This window comes from Haplochromis burtoni, unplaced genomic scaffold (genome assembly GCF_018398535.1).
Source record: "Haplochromis burtoni strain Fernald_Lab_line unplaced genomic scaffold, NCSU_Asbu1 Contig_3, whole genome shotgun sequence".
In the NCBI taxonomy this organism is placed as follows: Eukaryota; Metazoa; Chordata; class Actinopteri; order Cichliformes; family Cichlidae; genus Haplochromis; species Haplochromis burtoni.
Window position 1 is genome coordinate 6,327,781 of NW_024582364.1, and position 20,260 is coordinate 6,348,040.

Genomic DNA, 20,260 nt, shown 5'->3' on the forward strand with positions numbered 1-20,260 from the left:
ACAACATTATTTTAAACTACACATAACCAATGTTGGGGGAGTCTGTTTGGCAGATTTTATATGTATGAAGGGAAAAAAAAATATCAGCTGACATAGCAGGTTTTTACCAAACATCCATGTCAGTCTTAAAATCCTATATCAGTCAATACTTTATACATACTATAAATAGCCAAATATTTTACATACAGATAAGAATAAAAGTCCAGAAAATGTACTATTGAGTTCATTTTGTATTTTGAGTAAACATGGTTTTGGTGTGAAAAGCCAGAATAAAAATTTTGCCTATTGCAGGACCGAACATGGTTCTGTTCTAAAATAGGACCATGTTTGGTCATGTTTTGTCTGAACATTCAGAGCTGTCTGCCATGTTCTGGGTTCATAACAGGCTCATTAAATACCAGTAATTCACTTACAACAATCTAATAAGGCAAAATATCTAATAAGACAAAACCAGATTTTCAAAGGTCATTGAATTCCCATGTGAGATAAGTCATGCAGGCTAGACACTAGGAAGGCTTTCTGTCGGTGATAGCAGTGTTGCTATAGTTTGCAAAACTAATTCTAAAAGTACATGTTTCACTGCTTTAAATTCCAACACATAGCTGTCTTCAAGAATCACCAAGCTAATGAGTGAAAGTGTGGTTTCTCCTCCTAAAACTGCCACCAGGATGTTCTTGGGCAGTTTACTGTATTGAACCTCAAGCTGCTTCAATGGTGCTGCTCTGTTGCCAACAGTAAATATCAGACAACAACAAAATCAACGTAATGAAGTTAGTGCTGAGTAGGCTGGTGGAAATGAAATTTATAATATATATATATAATAAATATTAATTATATAATATATATATATATTTAAATATATATATATATATATATATATATATATATATATATAAAAAAAAATTCAGGTAAATCCTAGAACTAGGTTTATAGCAGAAGCACACAGCCGCATAAAGAATGTATTTGAAAATGAGATCTAGGCACTGTGCAACACTTTGAACTTCTTAATGATCTAAATATAGTAATTAACCCAGGAACACTCCGGTTATTTTTAGGAGCCTTTCCAGAACTGACTAGCCTGTGCCACACTGGATGCCAGTAACAGGTGTTGCCATTGCGAGTTGCTACTGCTAGGCTAATGGTTTTAGCATGGATTTTCTCCGAACTGATGGACTCGTGGGCAGAGCAAACTCAAATCTCAGAACAATAACAACCAATTTAGGACAAATAAACCATGTGAAAACCTTTTCTCATGCTTTGGAAAGCAAAGGCAGCTTTACACAATCACAGCTGAAGCTGAACATTCTGAATAAAGCCATCACACAGAAGGATAAAAGTAGTTCACAGAAAATAAAGGACATTCATTGATGTGTACTAGGTCCCAGTCAGATGTGAAGTAACCTTATTACCTTCTAGAATATAACATTAAATCAAATCAGAGTGTAGAAATATTAAATGGTATTATTGTGGCTTATATCAGTAAGGAAGGTGGACAAATATTAACTTATATGGTAACTTATGGTAAGGGGTGGGATTAAATAAGTGTGCACTTCTTCCCACTCCTTTTTGATATGTAAGTGAATCAGAAAAGGTGAAGCGATACTGTAAGTGTATTTTGCTTTATTTTGTATAGCCTTTCTTTTATCTTTTCTTTCCTAAATGAACTTCTGTTGTTTACATAACAGGAATAAAATGATTACAAAAAACAAGTTTATTTCAGTAGTTTTGTAGATTATTAAAAGGGAAAAATGCTTAACATTTTGAGTAGCACTGCAATAGTGCTTTAAAAAGATCATCTATGGGCGATCGTGGCTCAAGAGTTGGGAGTTCGCCTTGTAATCGGAAGGTTGCGGGTTCGAGCCCAGGCTTGGACTGTCTCGGTCGTTGTGTCCTTGGGCAAGACGCTTCACCCGTTGCCTAATGGTGGTGGTCAGAGGGCCCACCAGTCCGGCAGCCTTGCCTCTGTCAGTGCGCCCCAGGGTGGCTGTGTGTGTGAATGGGTGAATGACTGGATGTGTAAAGCGCTTTGGGGTCCTTAGGGACCAGTAAAGCGCTATACAAATACAGGCCATATGTCTATGTCATGTAGTGATGTATGTTGATCTATTTCTGTATCGTCTATGCACTGATGCAGAGATTGATGTTTTATAGGTCAAAGAGACTTTAAAGAAGCCAACACAGAAATCTAAAAAATTTGAACCCAACCTATTTTAACAGACTTATGCATCAAGAAAGCCTATTGGTTGATCCATCTACAATATAAAGATACTTTTTAGTCATAATGACCCCATAACTCTGGGCCTCATCACTGATATATTTCTTTCTTCAAAGACTTTTATTTATGGACTGAGGAAGTGGCTCATCTTCTTCTTTGCTCACCGAGTTCCTCTTCAAGCAGTTCATTGAACATTTTTACCTCTTTAAGCTCGTAATGAAGCATTTGAGCTATAAAACTCTTCATTTATATTTTTTCTGCTTCAAGCAACTCTTTGATAGCCTGTAGGAAACCCTTAATCAGAGCTGTTCTATGTTTCCACTCCACTTGCACCTCTTAGCCTTCTTGGCCCTACAGCTTAAACCCTGCTCTTCTATTCAGTTGCCTGACAGATGGCTGCTTCTTTCCCTCTTGAGCCTTAAGTTTCATACTGTGCTTCATTATTTTCACCTCCTGGAGGAGTTTGAAGTCCACCGTGTCAACAGACCTTTCAACAAAGGTATTGGATTTCAGTGAAAAGGTCAGCTGTCTCAGGTGGTTTGCCTGAACACGAGCTGTCACTGGGTGTGGACTGAAAAAGCTATCATTATGGTGGTCATAGATCTGTTTGTGAAGTATCTTATCTGTCTGTGCTGAGGGCATTATTATCCATTTACCATGTGGGTTTTTTTTTTAGCTTTTCCATCAGCTGAAAGATGTTTGCTTGACATATGACTTCAAAAACTACAACCGAAAATACTACAAATGAGCTTTTTGCACTGCACAGCTTTAATTTATTCTTTTATCAATAAAGATTTATGCTCTCTATCCCACAGAGAGCATTCAGTGGTCACGCTGGTCACAGGTTAGATGAATACAACAACATCTTAGTATCCATTATGTATATGTTTTTGCATGAAGCTAGATTAAACAGAGAGAGCATTAATTTAAATTTTACCTCAGCTGCCATTAACGTCATTAGAATATCTTCTTCCTGAGCTGAATGATAGTGCTGCACTATGGGGGTGGGGGAGGCTGGGTAAGACTTACATAAGAGTTGCAGATGTTGTTTCCTGTATTTAGCTAAAATGCAATATTTATTCAAATATTACTATGTTTAAACTTTTGTTTTATTTGTATATTTTTTAGCTCTAAACAAACTCTAAATTCCCAAGATTTAAGAAGTGATTTAATGTAAGCTGAAGCTTTAAATTAATAACAACAAGAAAAAAAACTTTTATTTTAAGAGATATTCCTGTGAGGGGAAGTGAGGCCATGTTAAAATTCTGGCTTGAATATTTTTTGTGTGTTTATTCTATTTAAATGTTTGTTGCTTTGAGATGTCCCCTTGTGGCTCATTTGTGCCTCCCCTCATTTAGACTCTCTGTTTAAGTGCCAAATAAAGTGCCACTCAGGTTTTCTGTTGGGTATTCCCCATTTTCAGGAACCAGGATTGACTTTAAGCCACATAATCAGATACCCGGCCAGCTTTGCTGTTGCCTCATTGATAGATGTGTATATTAGACAAACGATTGATTTTCACTCTGTACATGTGCCATTTAAAATGCTGTCTGTAATATGTTTTATGATGACCCTGGTGAAAGCCATAAGGAAAATATATCAGTAAAACAATAAAAATGCTCTTTAAACTAAGTGCTGCAAGAGCTTTATCCTCCCAGAACCTCAGTCCCACCTGTTTAGCTGAAAATGCAAAGCAATCTACCTTCATTACTGTAATAAACTGTACAGAAATGGCTGGTTAGATTGCAGCAGTGCCGCATTTTGGCTGCATAACACTGACAATAAAATAAAACAGCTCCATAATACTACTTTTTAATCATTTACACTATTGTCTGAATAAGCAGAACACTGGAGATTGGAGTGTGAAGTATAGCATGTACTGTTTAACCACCTTTTAAAGTTAATAAAGCTTTTTCTATTGGTAAAAAAAAACAATAAAAACATTGGCAAAAGGACATGCAAGGCAGTAAGATTGCTCTTTGTTTACTCCAGGAAAGGCCTTGTAAGGGAAATTGGTGCATCACAATTGACTTTGACTGTCCTTTCATGAGTGAGTTCAGTGTGTTATCTCATGTAGAAGACCAAGAGGCTCTGAGAAGTGCAGATGTGAAGGTTTCTGACAGATAAAAAGGGAGGAGCTGTGATAACCTAATACTGTATCTACTGTAAAGGCAGTTACATCGATAAAGTAAAAATGGCATAGGTCACTTATGTCAGTGGTCATATCAGCACACACACACACACACACACACACACACACACACACATGAGAGCAAACACACAAACCAATAGGCTAACACAATCAAACAGGCGAGGTAGAGAAAATAGCGCTTACAATTAGATTATCTCTTTGACTCTAAGCCAGCGCTCCAACATAATAACAGATAGCACATAATGGCATGAGTCTATCAGATTATTACCACAGTAATCCGGACACAGTGATAGCTAACTATAGTTGCCCCAAAGCTATACAGACAATGAAAGGTGTTCCAACAGTATATCTAGATAACAGATAATGAAACCCATATCGAGATAATTTTGGTTAATTCTAAAACACAATGAGAAGGAGACAAAGGGAAATAAATAAATAGGCCAGAGGCATGATAGCACAGCAGTCTCTGTCTTTGTCCTTGCCACACACACAACACACAACCAAACAGAAAGATCAATAAAAGCTAAAAAGCGTTGCATTGTGGTTAGTGCGGTCATCACGATGTGTCCTTCAACCTCAGGGCAGTCAAGGACATCAGAGTGCACTTTGTTTAGCAATGCACCATTGCATATACACTTTGCACACACACGTACACAAAAAAAGTCCTCACAACTACAACCTTTATTCCCAATAAACCACTCTTCAGTCCTGTGTAGGGGACTGGGGAGTGGTTCATATATAGACGTTTCATCACCCATGCCTGTAAAATACATTTAACAACGCTAAGCTGAGAATGCTGTTTTTTTACCCACAATCCACTTAAAAACCCATAAACAATCTCTTTAGGCAAATTTGTTAAGCCTGGTATTCTCTTACACTGGTGCTGAGGGTGGTTCTCTGTATAGGACACCTGAAACCAATGTATTTTTTATAGGAATTAAAAATTTGAAAAAACTCAGATCAGTCTATATGTAACAACATGATCATCATGATATTAATCAAAGAAAGGAAACTAGCATGACTTATCCACCTCTAAAACACCCAATCAGCTTGAAACTTCAAATAAACTTATCAGACTGGACAGAGTGTAGGAGTCACTGACTTTTATGATGTTTGACAATATCTGAAGGCGATAAGCTGTTTTGAAACTGGTGGTCTCAAAGTATTTTTTACCATAACAGCCTCCAGATTTTGTTCAGAAAGGTGTGAAAAAGAAAACAACTGGGTAAAGGTGTCGAAAAAGCACAAGCAACCTGTTACCTGCTCTTTATAACTGTAGTGAACAAAGAAGCATCTCACGATTCAGAATCTTGTTACAACAGCAGAAAATCCTATTATGTTCCATTCCTGTCAGCCAAGAAAAGAAATTTGAAGCTGCAGTGGGCACTCGCTTACTAAGGCAGGACAGGTAAAGACTGGAAAATGTAACTTTGTCTAATAAATGGAAAATTTCTACCAAGAATGCAGATGCTCACCTCAGAACTTGTCATCTACAGACTGATTGGAGTGTGTGCGGAGACTGTTTTCCTGGCAAACTGTGCTTTGGGCCTTTAATCAGACAATCAATTGATAATCAATTATTCCTTGAATGCCACAGTCTGAGGATTGTTGCTGACTAAGTCCATTACTTCACCTTCCCTAAAGGCTACATCCATCAGCAGAAAAATGCACATAGTTATCACACACTGATTACTGTCTCACACTAGTAATCTCACACTGGTTTTTAATAGAACAAAAGGTTTGTCATGAAATGTATCCAATACTGTGTAGAATGGACATAAGGATCTTTTGGAATCATAGTTCTATCATTTGTACCAAATGTTTTGATTGTTTAACTTAAGACAAAAAGGAAAACTTTTTCATTTGATGTTGCTAATTAACTCAGTGGTGTACCTGCCCCCTCTTCCTCCGCTCAGTGGTGGTAATTGGACATTCACACCTTTTCTTTTGGTATGTTTTTTCCTGTGGATGAGTTTATGTACTATTCCAGGTGAGGTTCTGGCCTTATTTTTCTAGAAGCTCACAGACATCCTGAAAATGTTGTTTATAGCTGAAACCTGGAGTCTTCTTTGTGATGACAGTTGGTACCGTTTTTAAGATTTTGATCATTGTTATAAAAGTTATAGATACAGGTGCCTTACTCATTCCCAAAGGAAAATGTAGCCTAAAATTAAATTCAGTTCAGGCACTAAACATTTAAGAGAAAATATAAGGTCTACTGGGGAGAATCCAGACCCTGTACCCCAATATCACTACAAGCTAGAGGGAGATGTGATTTTGGGGTGAACTTTTCCTTTAATATGTAAACACAGATCTGTTCAGTGTTTTTGTTTTTTTTTTTTACTTTTTTTAATTAATTTATCTCATTCTACATTCTACATGTAGAATTCATTAATGCAATTCTTTGTGTGTTTTTAATTACAACTGATCAATGGCAGCACAAATGAACAGCATTAAGGACCCCTTTATCACCTTATCATCAGGTGCTCTAATGCAATGCAAAACAGTCTTTCAATTATTACCTTGAGAAATGTTTACTTACCAACAAAAAATGCATAACACAAAAAAGAAAAACCGAAGCAGTTCCACTAAATCAAACTATCTCTTTAAGCCATCTCAAAACACTGAGTGTCTTCATCAAACACCATGGTTACCAAAATTAGCATGCCATTTATGACTCAATTACGCTTCATTATATCCAGCAGGAGCAAGCAGCAGTGTAGTGATGAGAGGATTGTTGAGCTCACTGGAGACTCCTCTCCAGCCTCGTGTCTTTGCTGCTGCCCTGAGGGCCACTTATTTAGCTCAGATTGTTGCACTGAGGAAGGAAGTGCTAGTTAGACACAGCCAGTTTGATGAGAGCCTTTGCTGATGAAGTAGCAACTAGCAGTAGACTCATCCTCACCTTCTACACATGGTTATTGTTCACATAAAAGTTTGTGTTAACATCTGTTTACAACTATGCACACTTATAGCCTGTTATAATAACAACATTTATTAAATGATCACATCTACTGCTTAGGATTCCTGTATAGAGGTAAGTTAAAGATTTAATAGTTTGGGAGTGGTAGCCTAATTGAATGCAAGCCATTTGAAAGCCTCGAGTTCTCAGAACAGCAATTTAACCTTGAGATTTAAATCTGAGCCAAGGTAGACCTGAAATGTAGAAGCATTCCATATCTGTTTATATTCAGCCTATAGCTGGTTTAGATAACCTTTAGTATTGCAAGAGATAAGTGCTTATCTCTTGCAATGCTTTGTTTCCTTAGTCGTTCAAGAGAAGAACAGAGTCATTTCTGTTGTAAAAGTAAAACTGAGAATTCATTACCATTTAAGTCTTTTATTTGGTCCAATTAATATTCCAAAGCCCAGAAGTTAATTTACTGTTTTACATTTAGCACCAATAACAAGTGCTTTTTAACAAGTGAGAAGCAACAGACGCCAAATGTTTGGCCTTTTTGCTTTTTCTTTTTTTTTGCTTAAATTAAACTAGATTGGAAAAGTATACAACATGTCAGTGATTGACATATTCACTTAAACAAACCATGAACTTGAGACATTCAGTCTCAGTCCCCATGAGTTTAACTGTACAACAGTGAACTACTGTACTGAAAGTTTATTTTCTGGAAAGGATGTTTAGTCCAGCCTGTCCAAAAGAAAGTTTGAAAAACCGTGACAGAAAACAGACTCCTGGGTGCGTGACTGTTGTGATTTCTAGCTTCCCTCTTAGATTAGCATCAGAGAAAACACCACAGCAGTTTATCCACATGCTCACACATTTAGATTAAAAAGAACAGAAAAGCAAATATGGTGCATTTTTGCAAATACAAACAACAGCAAGTGTTTATTAATTTTCCCATATGCGGCCAAGAGATTTTCATCAATTGAAAAGCAACACGTTTCATTTTACAATGAAATCCTTCAATGTTTCCTGTTTACATAACAACAAAGCACCAACAAGCTGCAAAGCACCACATTACTAATCAAGCCATTAACTCCTTGGCTACCATCCAACAGTGGCTAATGCCATATTTGTTTTGACACAGCTCACTCATTGCTTTTAACTTAATTTTTTTAATTTATCTGCTGGGCTTTCCATGAGGCACAGGGTGAGGCAGGGTCTCACTACCAGATGTATATGCTAAATGCTTATAGAGAATGGTACAACAAAAAACAAACTATGATAAATGGGAAGTAAATTCCCTGATTTCACCAGAAAATGTTTTATTCAGATCTCCATACTTCACTCCACACTTTCAGTTCAAGTTTTACTCATATTGCACCAAATCACAACAGCAGTCACTTCAAGGCACTTTATACTGTAAGACAAAGACCCGAAAATAATGGAGAGAATCCAACAATCAGATGACCTCCTATGAGCAAGCACTTGGCAACAGAGGGAAGGAAAAACTCCCTTTTAACAGGAAAACAAAATAAGCATCCATCTGCTGCAGCTGATGGAGGGTGAGGGGACAGAAGCAGAGGAGAAAAAACGAATTAATATTAAATCACTGGGTTTGATCATTTGAGACACAGATTTGCTACACAACCAGTTATTATCATTACCAATTACTCAAACTCCCTCATAGTGCCATTCCCAGTTACTGCTTTTCTGTTTTTTTGTTTTTTAAAATCGTCACCATTGCTGCTTAAGACAATTTTGAATATGTTGTCTTTCACATTGGTAATGACAGAACCTGTGGGCCAGATAAAGTATTTAAATAGGTCATATGTTAGATCTGTGACTCCCACTAGAGCTGACTGAGTAATCTGAAGATGAATGAGATGATAGCTGAATGGAAAGAAAAATATATGCAGCACACACAAACGTATTCAGACAGATGCCAGACAAAGCATGTAGTGTATTTTTAAGCATTCTCAATCAGTGTGACTGAATATTTTATCTCAATATAAACTCACGGACACTAGTTACACATTGCTGCTCATCTAACTGCCTCTGTCCTGAAGTCATGCCAAATGGACAAACAGGCAGTAGGGACCGGCACAGGGGTGGAATGGTTAGATGAAGGATGGTTATAAACAATCAGGTTAAGGAGACAATCTGCACCATAAATCTGGAATATTATCTGCTGCAGGCAGTAGGAAGGGGAAGCCTGGTGAATTGGCACCATTAAAGCATGTGATGTTTATGTGCTCATCTCTCCTATAGATTCAACTTAGGATGAAAGCCTTTCATTTAGGCTTTGTAATTAATCTTCACTGTATCAATATACTTAGCTTAATGATGGCTCTCTGAGGTAGGCAAAGAGGAAGAAAATAATCAGGGTAGAAGCATATCGCTGTAAAATGAAAATGAAGCACTTACAGTAACACATTCGATTTCTCTGTTATGATGACCGGATTGCACAGACAACAATTAGTGTGAAAGTGATTTGCTCCGTTTGCAGATACTGAAGGGTATTATTCAGTCTAAATGGAACCTCCATACCATTCCATAATAAAATCTACCACACCTCATGTCCATAAAACCAATGACAGGTAAAAGTTTGAAACCCGGGGTCCTGGCATTCATGCGGATGTCACTTTGACACTGCATCCATCTGAATATTGCATTGTCCCCACACGTTCCACACCTGAGCTTTGGCACAATGGCACTCCACAGTAGCAACAGCATTCCCACAGAGAACAAAATCACTGCAACTCCAATCACAGCTGCCTCACAGAAAAGGACAAAAAAAAAAAAGCCAAAGCATTGATCTCGCCTGTAATCTCTGCAGATAGCAGTATCCCCAGAACAAGCCTCAACCAAAGAGCCCAACTTCTCAGTGGTAAACACTAAAGGACTTCCAGTGTTCATGCCACAAAGAGTCAAATCTGTCTTTGCTGCATGAGGAGTACCAACACAACATAAAAACGTGGCTTTAATTCTCTTTTACTGATGTTGTTCATGGTGCTGAAAATGCCACATGTTGTATGCATTTATGAATATTAATGTACTCAAGTAAAATAAATTTGTAAAAAAATGCATTTTACTACAGTACCAGCATTTTTTTTTTTAAGAAAATGCGACGTGGAGTGAATCAGGAAACAGTAACGCATGAAAAGGAAAGATCACCTGATGAGAGGCAGAGTGGAAAGGAAAGGAGGGAAGAAGAAGACTGGATAAGAAGAATGCAATTAGGCTAAGCTTTTAAATTCATTTGAGACAGGTAATTACCCCTCTAGATAGGGAAAGATAGAGAAAGGAAGAACAAAAGGAAAAGCAAGCATAAATATCAATACATCTGAGCTGGAAAGCACACAAGCAAAAAACTGAGCTACAAAATTGTCCTTAAAAAACATATGTTTTACACTACTTCTGCTACTTTTGGGATAATGTAAAAAATTGTTCACGTGTTCTAAGCAATCATTCTCAAAATGTGTAATTCATAATAATAATTAATGTTTAAAATGAGTCTGTTATCACAAGTGAGCCTGAAGTGACATTTGTGTTTCTAATTTTTAGGTGATTAATGGCATCATCTCTGTTTTTCATCTAATATCTCAGCACATCATCATCTTTATTGCCGTTCTAATTGCCCCAGCTCCTTACTGCTCAAAAGACAATCGGGTTGTTTTAAAAGACATGATTATATTTGTTCCAGTGGCCGACGAATCCACTCATAAAAAACCAATAACAAGATAACAATACACCAATGTTGCTCCAAATGAATCATCTTCAATAGACAGGCCAATAGCTGCGGTGACTGACAAATGGCCTGAGACCACAGAGAGAGACAGAGAGGCTCGGGTAATGGCTTATAATGGGCTGTTCTTGAAATGCCAATCCCAGGATTTGCTCCGTGATTACTGACATTCAGCAAAGAGTTCAATTTTCCCTTGTGACTCTCAGCCTGACTATATCTGTCCACCTCTCTATTGCTTCTTGCCTTTTTTCTTCTGTTAATGAGCTGTCTTTTTTTAATTCACCATTCATTTTATTTGTATTTTTATTTCTATGATTTACTACATAATGACACAAATCAGTGTCACCAATTAAAACCCCTGAAAGGTGAAGCAAATAACATTGATCACTTGTTACAACGCAGTGTCACAATGCCATGGGAAACCTTGTGTCGTGTTGTCATGTAGATATTAGACACGTATGACCCCCCTAAACATTGCAGAAAATACACCATGTCCCAGCGGCAAAGGCACTTTTCATGATCAGCTGCCTCTCCCAGGAGGAAAATGTGCCAAAAACTGTTGAGTTATGCTTCAAAACAGGACAAAGAGCCCAATATTGACTTGCCTCTTGAGCTTCTCTGATCCCAGTCCAAATCAGCATTGGGACAATGTTCCAGAAATGGCACAATCTACCGAGTCCCACCCTGCAACCCTTTAGGACCCAAATGATCTAATGCCAGCATCCCAGCGCCAACAACAAATACCCCAGGAGGTCCAGTATCCATGTTCTGATGAGACCATATTAAAAGAAAAGTCAGGCAGGTGGATTAATATTGCTGTACAAATAGATATACAGAATGAAGACTGATAACAAATCTTAGTGCAGTGAATCTTCAACATGGTCAAGTGTATACCGATTTAAAAAAATACAGTCAGTTTAAAACTGTATAAGGCCTCCAAAATTCTCCTGAATTTTCCTAAAGACATGTCCCAGTTTTTTCCTTAATATTATTCATTTTTATTTTCTGTCAGTCATATTGTTGCCTGTAATCTGTATTGTCTGTTCAAAAATTTGAGTTTATGTAGACAGAGAGGCCTTGAACTGCTGCTGAGGTTCGGTAGTAAGAAATGTGGTTATTACTTGGCATTTAAATTTCAGCTATCAATGAGCGATCAGATAGTATTAGAAGGATTTTTTTCTAAGTAACAACAAGAAAGGGAAAATTAAATGGTTTTGTTAGAAATTTGATGCAGATCTGCAAATGCAATCAAATGGAGCTTAGATTTGATACCTTTTTTAGTTGGTGAATCACAACTACAGTATGAGAAGAAAATGAAATTTGGATTATAGGTAATTACAAAAAAAAAAATTCTCTCTCTCTCTCATATATATATATATATATATATATATATATATAAACATATATATATATATTAGGGGTGCATAAATATCCTCAATCCTATTCATGTAGCCCCTTTCCGCGGGGCTCTGAGCACAAGATCCATAGAGGCTGGGGTCTATCACACCAGGCAAGACCCCAGGTGCAGGCTGTGTAAAGATGCCCCAGAGACAATCCAGCACATAACAGCAGGGTGCAAGATGCTAGCAGGCAAGGCATACATGGAACGCCATAACCAAGTGGCCGGCATAGTGTACAGGAACATCTGTGCCGAGTATAACCTGGAAGTCCCGAGTCAAAATGGGAGATGCCCCCAAGGGTGGTGGAGAATGACCGAGCTAAGATCCTGTGGGACTTCCAGATACAGACGGACAAAATGGTGGTGGCTAACCAACCGGACATAGTGGTGGTAGACAAACAGAAGAAGACGGCCGTAGTGATCGATGTAGCGGTTCCGAATGACAGCAATATCAGGAAGAAGGAACACGAGAAGCTGGAGAAATCAAGGGCTCAGAGAAGAGCTCGAGAGGATGTGGAGGGTGAAGGTAACGGTGGTCCCCGTGGTAATCGGAGCACTAGGTGCGGTGACTCCCAAGCTAGGCGAGTGGCTCCAGCAGATCCCGGGAATAACATCGGAGATCTCTGTCCAGAATCTATCTCCCTGAAAATCTGTCCTACACAAACTGGCATTTATAAAATATACATAGACAGGGTGTCTGATATTTATGCCAGAGAGGAAACGACTGGCTTGTGCTGAAAAAGTTTTGCCACAGAGAACATGATGTAAGGCCTTGGACAGTTTTAAAGGCCGTGATCTGGACCAAAACACTAACCACGAGAAGGCTAAATGAGAAAAAAAAACAACCCAAAGAACCCCTTGTATAAACACACACACACGCGTGCACGCGCACACACACACACACAGTTACTTACAAAGACCATTTAAGGCTGGAGGCCTGTCTGGATCAGATGGCAAAACACTTAAAAGCTAAACTACAAGCAGTGACCACTGTAGCATATTTACAGGCTTAAGTAAAAGCATGTTTAATTCAGAGTAGCATTCAGGCGCTTGTCATGAAATACAAAGAGACACTCAAGTCCTCTACTCGTAGCTTTTGGCGGTTGATGAATAATCACTGTAAGTGGTAGCGTTCAGATGATCAATGCCTTTTTGGTAAACATAAGAGAAAGTGCTCTTTTCTTCCTAGTGGCTCCAATCAATCTGCTTTCCGACACATTCAGAGGGATTAGTCAAAGAAGTAACAGATTTCAAACAAACCATTCACTAAACCTCATCCACTGGCAGATTTAGTGAATGGTCAGTAACAGGATTGTAAGGTCTTAGTGTGTATCTGGCACTCACTGAAATATTTAGTACTTCTTTTTTCAGTTTCAGGCTGCAAACTGAGGGCAGTCAATTTACCATGTATACAGTGCTTAATAAATTTATAAGGCTACCACCCAATGTAAGGTTTATGCCACAGTTTCCCTCAATCACTTCTTTAATGAAAATTACATGCCTCACGTTAAAATATAATTATTTCTGTTATCCATACATTTTTAAACTTACTGTTTTACAAAAAGTTTTCTTTTTTAAAGTAATGCTTATTATAAATTTGTGATTCATTTTTTGATTTCATTTTGATTTTAATTTCTCAAAAACATCCAGCGTGCCAGCCCAAACATGGCAATAAAAACATGAAATCAGTGTTATTTGCCTTATACGTAATTGTATACAAGTTTCTAAAAGACAGATTTCTAAAACCTTTTCTTGTTTTTATGCCACGTAGTCTAATACATTTCTAAGCATTACAAGTTAACAGGGTTAGGGTTGAGGTTGGGGCTTAGGGGGTTAGATGCCATGATGTCACTATCTGTGACATAATCTGATCTTCACTGATTGGCTGAGAGAAATCCATGTGGTTTGACAACATCACAGTGAGCCGGAGGAAGCCAAACTGAATGAAATCAAATAAGGTTTCTGACCAGATAATGGATTAAGAGTGTTGTAAGGTTTGCAATGAAGCATAAATCTTACCTGTGTCTTTATAAACTAAGCATACAATGACAATAACAACAAAAAATGTTGTAGTCTATTAACTGTATTTATTGTAATCATCATTGTAAGGCCAGCTAACTGCTGAGGCTAAGTGAAAAACACATAACACGAAAAAGCTGTTTTTGCTATTCTAGCTTTTATATATGTACTCTTAATAAAAGCCTTCTTTATTATTAATAAAACAGCAACAGTTAGCTTGTTTTAGTCTTAAACAACTTTGGATTTAAATTTGGATTATTGCTCCAAAAAATTAAACCTGCCATTGCCATCTTTGTAAATTGCAGATGTGCTGTGCTATGAATGGAAAGCTTGACAACCACAGCAACAGTAACTAAGTGGGAGGCGGGGCTTACCAACCTGCCAACTGTTGAAAGAGAAGAGCAGAACACAATAGAGATCATGTGATCAAAAATGATAACCTATACAGAAGTAGGCAAACTGTTTCCCTATTTCCAGCACCAACCCCAGATAAAACACACAATCACAGGCCTACACAGACTATCTTCTATTCTTTTTACAGCTTTACTTTCATCCCTCTTAACCTCCTTTCTATGTGCACATTCACACAAACACTCCTCTCCCTCGTCACTCCATGCCTCCCTCTGTGAGGAGGGCAGTCTCTGCTTCCATCTGTGTGTGTAAGGGGTTGTCCTGGTGTGTCAGTAATAACAATTTCCCAGTGTTCCTCTCTGCCAATTAGCCCGGCCGTAATTACACAGACACATATGGAGCTGTCAATCACCCGGCTCCTCCACACAGGAACTCACCCACCCAGCGAAGAGAGCGAGAACGATAGAGAGACTGCGGCAGGGAGAGAGAAGGAGTTTCCAACAGCTAAGGCTATACCACTCTAAACGACCACACACTGTGCCAATAACATGAGCAGTATTTCTCTGACTGTGCAGCAATCCATCAGTTCCCAGGAAAGTGCCATGAAACAGGCTGCAGCAAAAAAAAAGAGTTTTGGAATTCATTTTGTGGAGTGTTTACAATTTTCTTGTTTACTACTGATCATGATTTGTGCAAATGGTGGAAAAGTAGGTGGAAAAAGAAGCATTGTATTCCATGAAAGAATACACTTAAGAGGTATGACTGAAATTGTCTTAATGTTTGTTTTTTTTTAAACTTTGTTTTTTCCATTTTTCAATTAAAAAAAACGAATGAGCTGAGCCTGAAAAGCAGGAGAGTTAGATACTTTTGTCTATACCGGCATACACACAGGGAGAGACTAGCAGCTATTTAGCCACCGGAGACTCTATGAAATGCCACCGTAGTGATGACAGTCAAAACAAAAAACAAGCAAGTGAAGCAAGTGATAAAAGCAAGTACCGAATGGAGCGAAAGATAACAGTAGCTGACATATGATGCAACCAGAGCCTAGAACATTCCTCTAGTAACCAAATGTCCATTTTAAAGAAGCTGGTGAAAAGCAGCTTGCTTTTTATGTGGACATGGCTTAACACATTGTTGGTTTTGGACACAATAATTTGCAGTTGAGAAATTGCCACATCTGTGACTTTTATAAGGTTTAAACTTAAATAAGCAAGCTGAAAATATTTGACAATGATGTTGTTGTGTTATGTAGGTGATATACATAACATGTACACTTACCTGCCATCAACTGCTTGTAAGCACTAATATCTAATTGCCAACTCAATGCATTTAATCATATAGACATGGTCTAGACAACCTGCTGTAGTTTACTAGAATGAGGAAGAAAGGCGACTTTAGTGACATAACATGACACGATTGCTGATGCAAGACAGGCTGGTCTGAGTATAACTGCTGATCTACTGTGATATTCCTATACAACCATCTCTAGGGTTCATAGATGGTCTGAAAAAGAGAAATCCAGTGAGTGGCAGTTCTCTGGGAGAAAATGACTTGTTGGTGCCAAAGTTGAGAGGGAAATGGTCGGAGTGCTTCAAGCTGACAGGAATGCACAGTCTGTGCCATGAAGTATTAAGGTGGTTCTGAAGCCAAATGGAGTCCAACCTGGTGCTAGCGAGTTATAACTAAGAGGTATACGAAGAGAGGCCGGTGAGTGTGAATTAATATTAGAGCACAAATTTTAAGAGAGCACAAATCTTAGTGATAATGCTGATTTTTGACACATATACTGTAGATGCTGAAAAAAATAATTTCTTGTGTAAAACTTCAATAAAATTATTTTTTCACTCAACAAGGTATATTGTTTATTTTGAGAAAAGACATTACTCTTTTATAAAGAATGTAGGAAGATTGTCTCAAACAATACATCAGGTACAAATTTCATTCAGCACAAAAGACTACCGTTTCACTATGTGGCACTTTGGATTACAAAGCACATTTTTGAAGGTATGTATAAAGCCTTTTAGTTTTAAACCTTTTGGGTCACCAAGCAATAAAACATGTCTGTTGCACCAAGAAAAAAATAACCAGATACATAACTGGAAAAAAAACGCATGACACCCATTTAATGTTCAATGCAGTAACATCTGTAATAAATGACACTTAAACCTACATTACCCATTTATCTAGCAACATTAATTAATCCCCGCTTTTACTCTTGTAAATAAATGCATTCATGTCTCACTTAATGCAGAGCCTGATTTCCCCTGAGCATCTCCAACAGAAGAAAACAAATGAAAGTTTAATAAAAATGAAGATAACATTGAGTTATCTGTCAGGCTTTCAAGTTGTGTGCGTGTTCTATGGTAAACTGTGTCGCCCTGATTTCTATCCATTCTACTCAGTCGACACTTGAAGCAACCCAAGAGGGAAAGAGAGAGTGAAAGCAAGAGTATCTGTGAATGCCCGCAAGTGTGGCAAGGTGTGCTTTACTTGTTTAGGTACTATATGTGGCTCTCGGGATTTAAGGTGGTGAACAGGGGGATAATAATAACAATAGTAATAAGATACTAATCATAATAATAATAACAACCTTTATTTAAATTACACATTTCTTATCAATACTGCAAAAGTGTTTTTGCACTGAAAGCAACAATGAATAATTAATAATAATAATAATATTAATAAAAAGTTATTTCCTAAGGTCCGGTGATGCAGATGGCAGGAAATGAAAAGAAGACAGGCAGAAAGTGGAGGGGGTAAAATATGAAGGAGAGATGGGTAGGCACAGGGCTAAAGGAGGAGGTCCAGTCCCAGCAGCAAGTCTTACCTCTGGGATGTCTTCTTGTACTTGCGCCTGCCAGAGAAAGAACAAACACGAGGAGAATGAGGCTTCGGAAAGACAGGACGAAAAGACATCAGGGTCATGCAAAAACCAGCTGAACATTACACTATAAAGATGATGACTGCGCTATCGCTATCTTTCTTGAGCTGAAAATTTCATGTGAACCAAGCACAATCTGATTTTTTTTTAACAAAGGAAAGAACTACACATTTACACATTATAAAGTTTATTTTAATGAATATAAAGTAAAACTGAGAATCCCAAATAATACAGATCAGTTATCAAATTAAAAGGAAAAATCTCCAGGGTTCAGGAACCCTATACTGAAGACATGACGTGGCTCCGTTATGCTTTACTGAGCATTTTGCTCAAATGGTAAGGCTCCACATTTCTCCTTAGAGGAAAAGGTCATGGCAAATCAACACAAAGTTGTTTTAAAGTGATCAGCTTTATCCTAGGAAGACATATTTCAGTCCTGACGGGAGTGTTTTCTTCCAGGATGGCAATGTCCCCATTTTGAGGGTACAATCATGTGCTATGTGCCTTTGCATTTACCAGATCTTGACTGAGAGTTTCAAGCGACATTGCTCTCCACTGCAATCATCAAAATGCCAAATAAGGAATGTGTTGCTCTCTCCGGTGGTGTTCCAGAGGCAGGGAATCAATACTAAGGTGTATTAAAAAGTCTTTAATGTGCATATGGTGGCCCAACAGCTTGCTAAAACAATTCATTTAATTTAGTTTTTTTCCTTTTAATTTATCACTGATCTGTATATAAACTTAATTGCAAATTGCATCATCAACTTCATGGCTTACTAGAATTGAAGCATATCAATAGTGTAAATGATCAAATCTCACAAATGCAAGCCTGCTCATGGCATTTATTGAGATGAAATGGGCAATTTAGCATATGTTCAATGGGTCTAATTCCTAAACTTGACTACCAACATAAAAAGTAAGAGCGCAGTACGATTAGAATAAAATAGTGACTCATTAAAATAAGAAACTTTTTCACTGATACTGGATCAAATGGGTACATTATAACAGTTACCTGTAAATAAGTGAAGAGCTTTAGAGTCTACTTTTTTGAGTCTACTGTTACAGTAAAGAGAAGTAAGAATGCAAATGCTTACAATCACTTATGCAGAAAAGGGATTTAAGAGTGTCATACCAATATGCAAAAAGACACACACACACACACACACACACACACACACGGCATTCAAACTCCACTCGATCCCACCAACCTTACTTCTACACACACGTACAAACATTGGGAAACCTACACAGCTACATTAACACACCTATTCTACTATCACTTACGTTTGGCCCTAAAACACACCCACACCTCCATGAAGTGATAACAGCATGGCTCTAAAAGCTGAGGTCATATACACACTCACTCACACACACTTACAGCACTCATGACAGCAAACTGGGGGGAGGCATAAACTCACAACTGTTTGACTACAGACATCTATTTAAATTCTAGTCAGGCACAATTCACAGCACTTAGCTTGATTTGCTCCTCCGTTGCTTTCAGTATCAATCTTTTAGAGCTCAGTGCAAAACTGCAAGCTAAGGAAGTTAATCCCCGTAAAGAAATGTTGAGAGCTCCCTTGAAATTAGTGGGAAAGGAAGAATGAATAAATCATTTAGGGTTGATGAAGCCATTGAAATGAAAACAAAATGAAGTTCCACAGTTTAACAGGGTAAACAATACAAAGAAAGACTAAATAAACAGTTTTAGGGGAAATATAATAATGAGACTTAAAAGACAGATCAATACTACATTAAGTAACTACGGGGAAAGTCAGGAGGCAAAAGCAGAACTAATAATGCATTATTTCTTTTTTCTAATCTTAGGTCACAGGTTTTGCCCTTTTACCCTCTTTTGGTGCGTGGGTCTTCTAATTAATTCTAATTAGATGTGGACAAGAAGTGAGGATGGGTCAGAGAATTCTAGGAATTATCACAATTATAAAGGTTAAACATTATAGTAAATGTAACCTTAAAATAAACTAAACATGATATTTCCATGGGGGGCAAGGGGGACGACTCGTCCATCACTGGGGGTGAAGTCACTAAGGCAGTTAAACTCCTTGTTGGCAGGGCCTCGGGGTGGATGTGGGTTGGTGGTTCCCATCTTTAAGAATGGGAACCACCAACTATAGGGGGAACACACTCGTCAGCCTACCCGGGAAAGTCTACGCCAGGGTGCAGGAAAGGAGAGTCCATCTGTTAGTCGAACATGAGGTACAGGAGGAACAATGCAGTTTTCGTCCCAATCGTGGAACACTGAACCAGTTCTTTACCCTCTTAGGGGGTACTTGAGGGTGCATGGGAGTTTGCGAGTCTACATGTGTTTTGTAGACTTGGAGAAGGCATTTGACCGTGTCCCTAGAAATGTTCTGTGGGAGGCACAGGAGTATGGGGTGTCTGTCCCATTGCTACGAGCCATTTGATCCTTATAGAACCATTGGAAGAGCTTGGTCTGCTTAGCTGGCAATAATCAGAATCAGAATCGTGTTTATTGGCCAAGTATATGTGCAGACACATACAGGGAATTTGGTTCCGGTAGATGGTGGCTCTCAAGCACAGTAATGTAAATCACACACACACACACACACAC

General features: G+C 38.1%; 1 protein-coding gene across 7 annotated transcripts in view; it reads right to left on the minus strand.

Moving 5' to 3' along the window:
- The window catches only part of pde1cb (phosphodiesterase 1C, calmodulin-dependent b), a 118,655-nt gene that overhangs the window by 44,304 nt on the left and 54,091 nt on the right, over window positions 1–20,260 (minus strand). For 5 of the 7 annotated variants that reach the window (XM_042220294.1, XM_042220291.1, XM_042220295.1 and 2 more), the window contains one exon: window positions 17,614–17,640. The exons of the other annotated variants lie outside the window; for them this stretch is intronic. In XM_042220294.1, coding sequence (XP_042076228.1) covers window positions 17,614–17,640 — 27 coding nt within the window. The remainder of the gene's footprint in view (window positions 1–17,613; window positions 17,641–20,260) is intronic. 7 annotated transcript variants of the gene reach the window in all.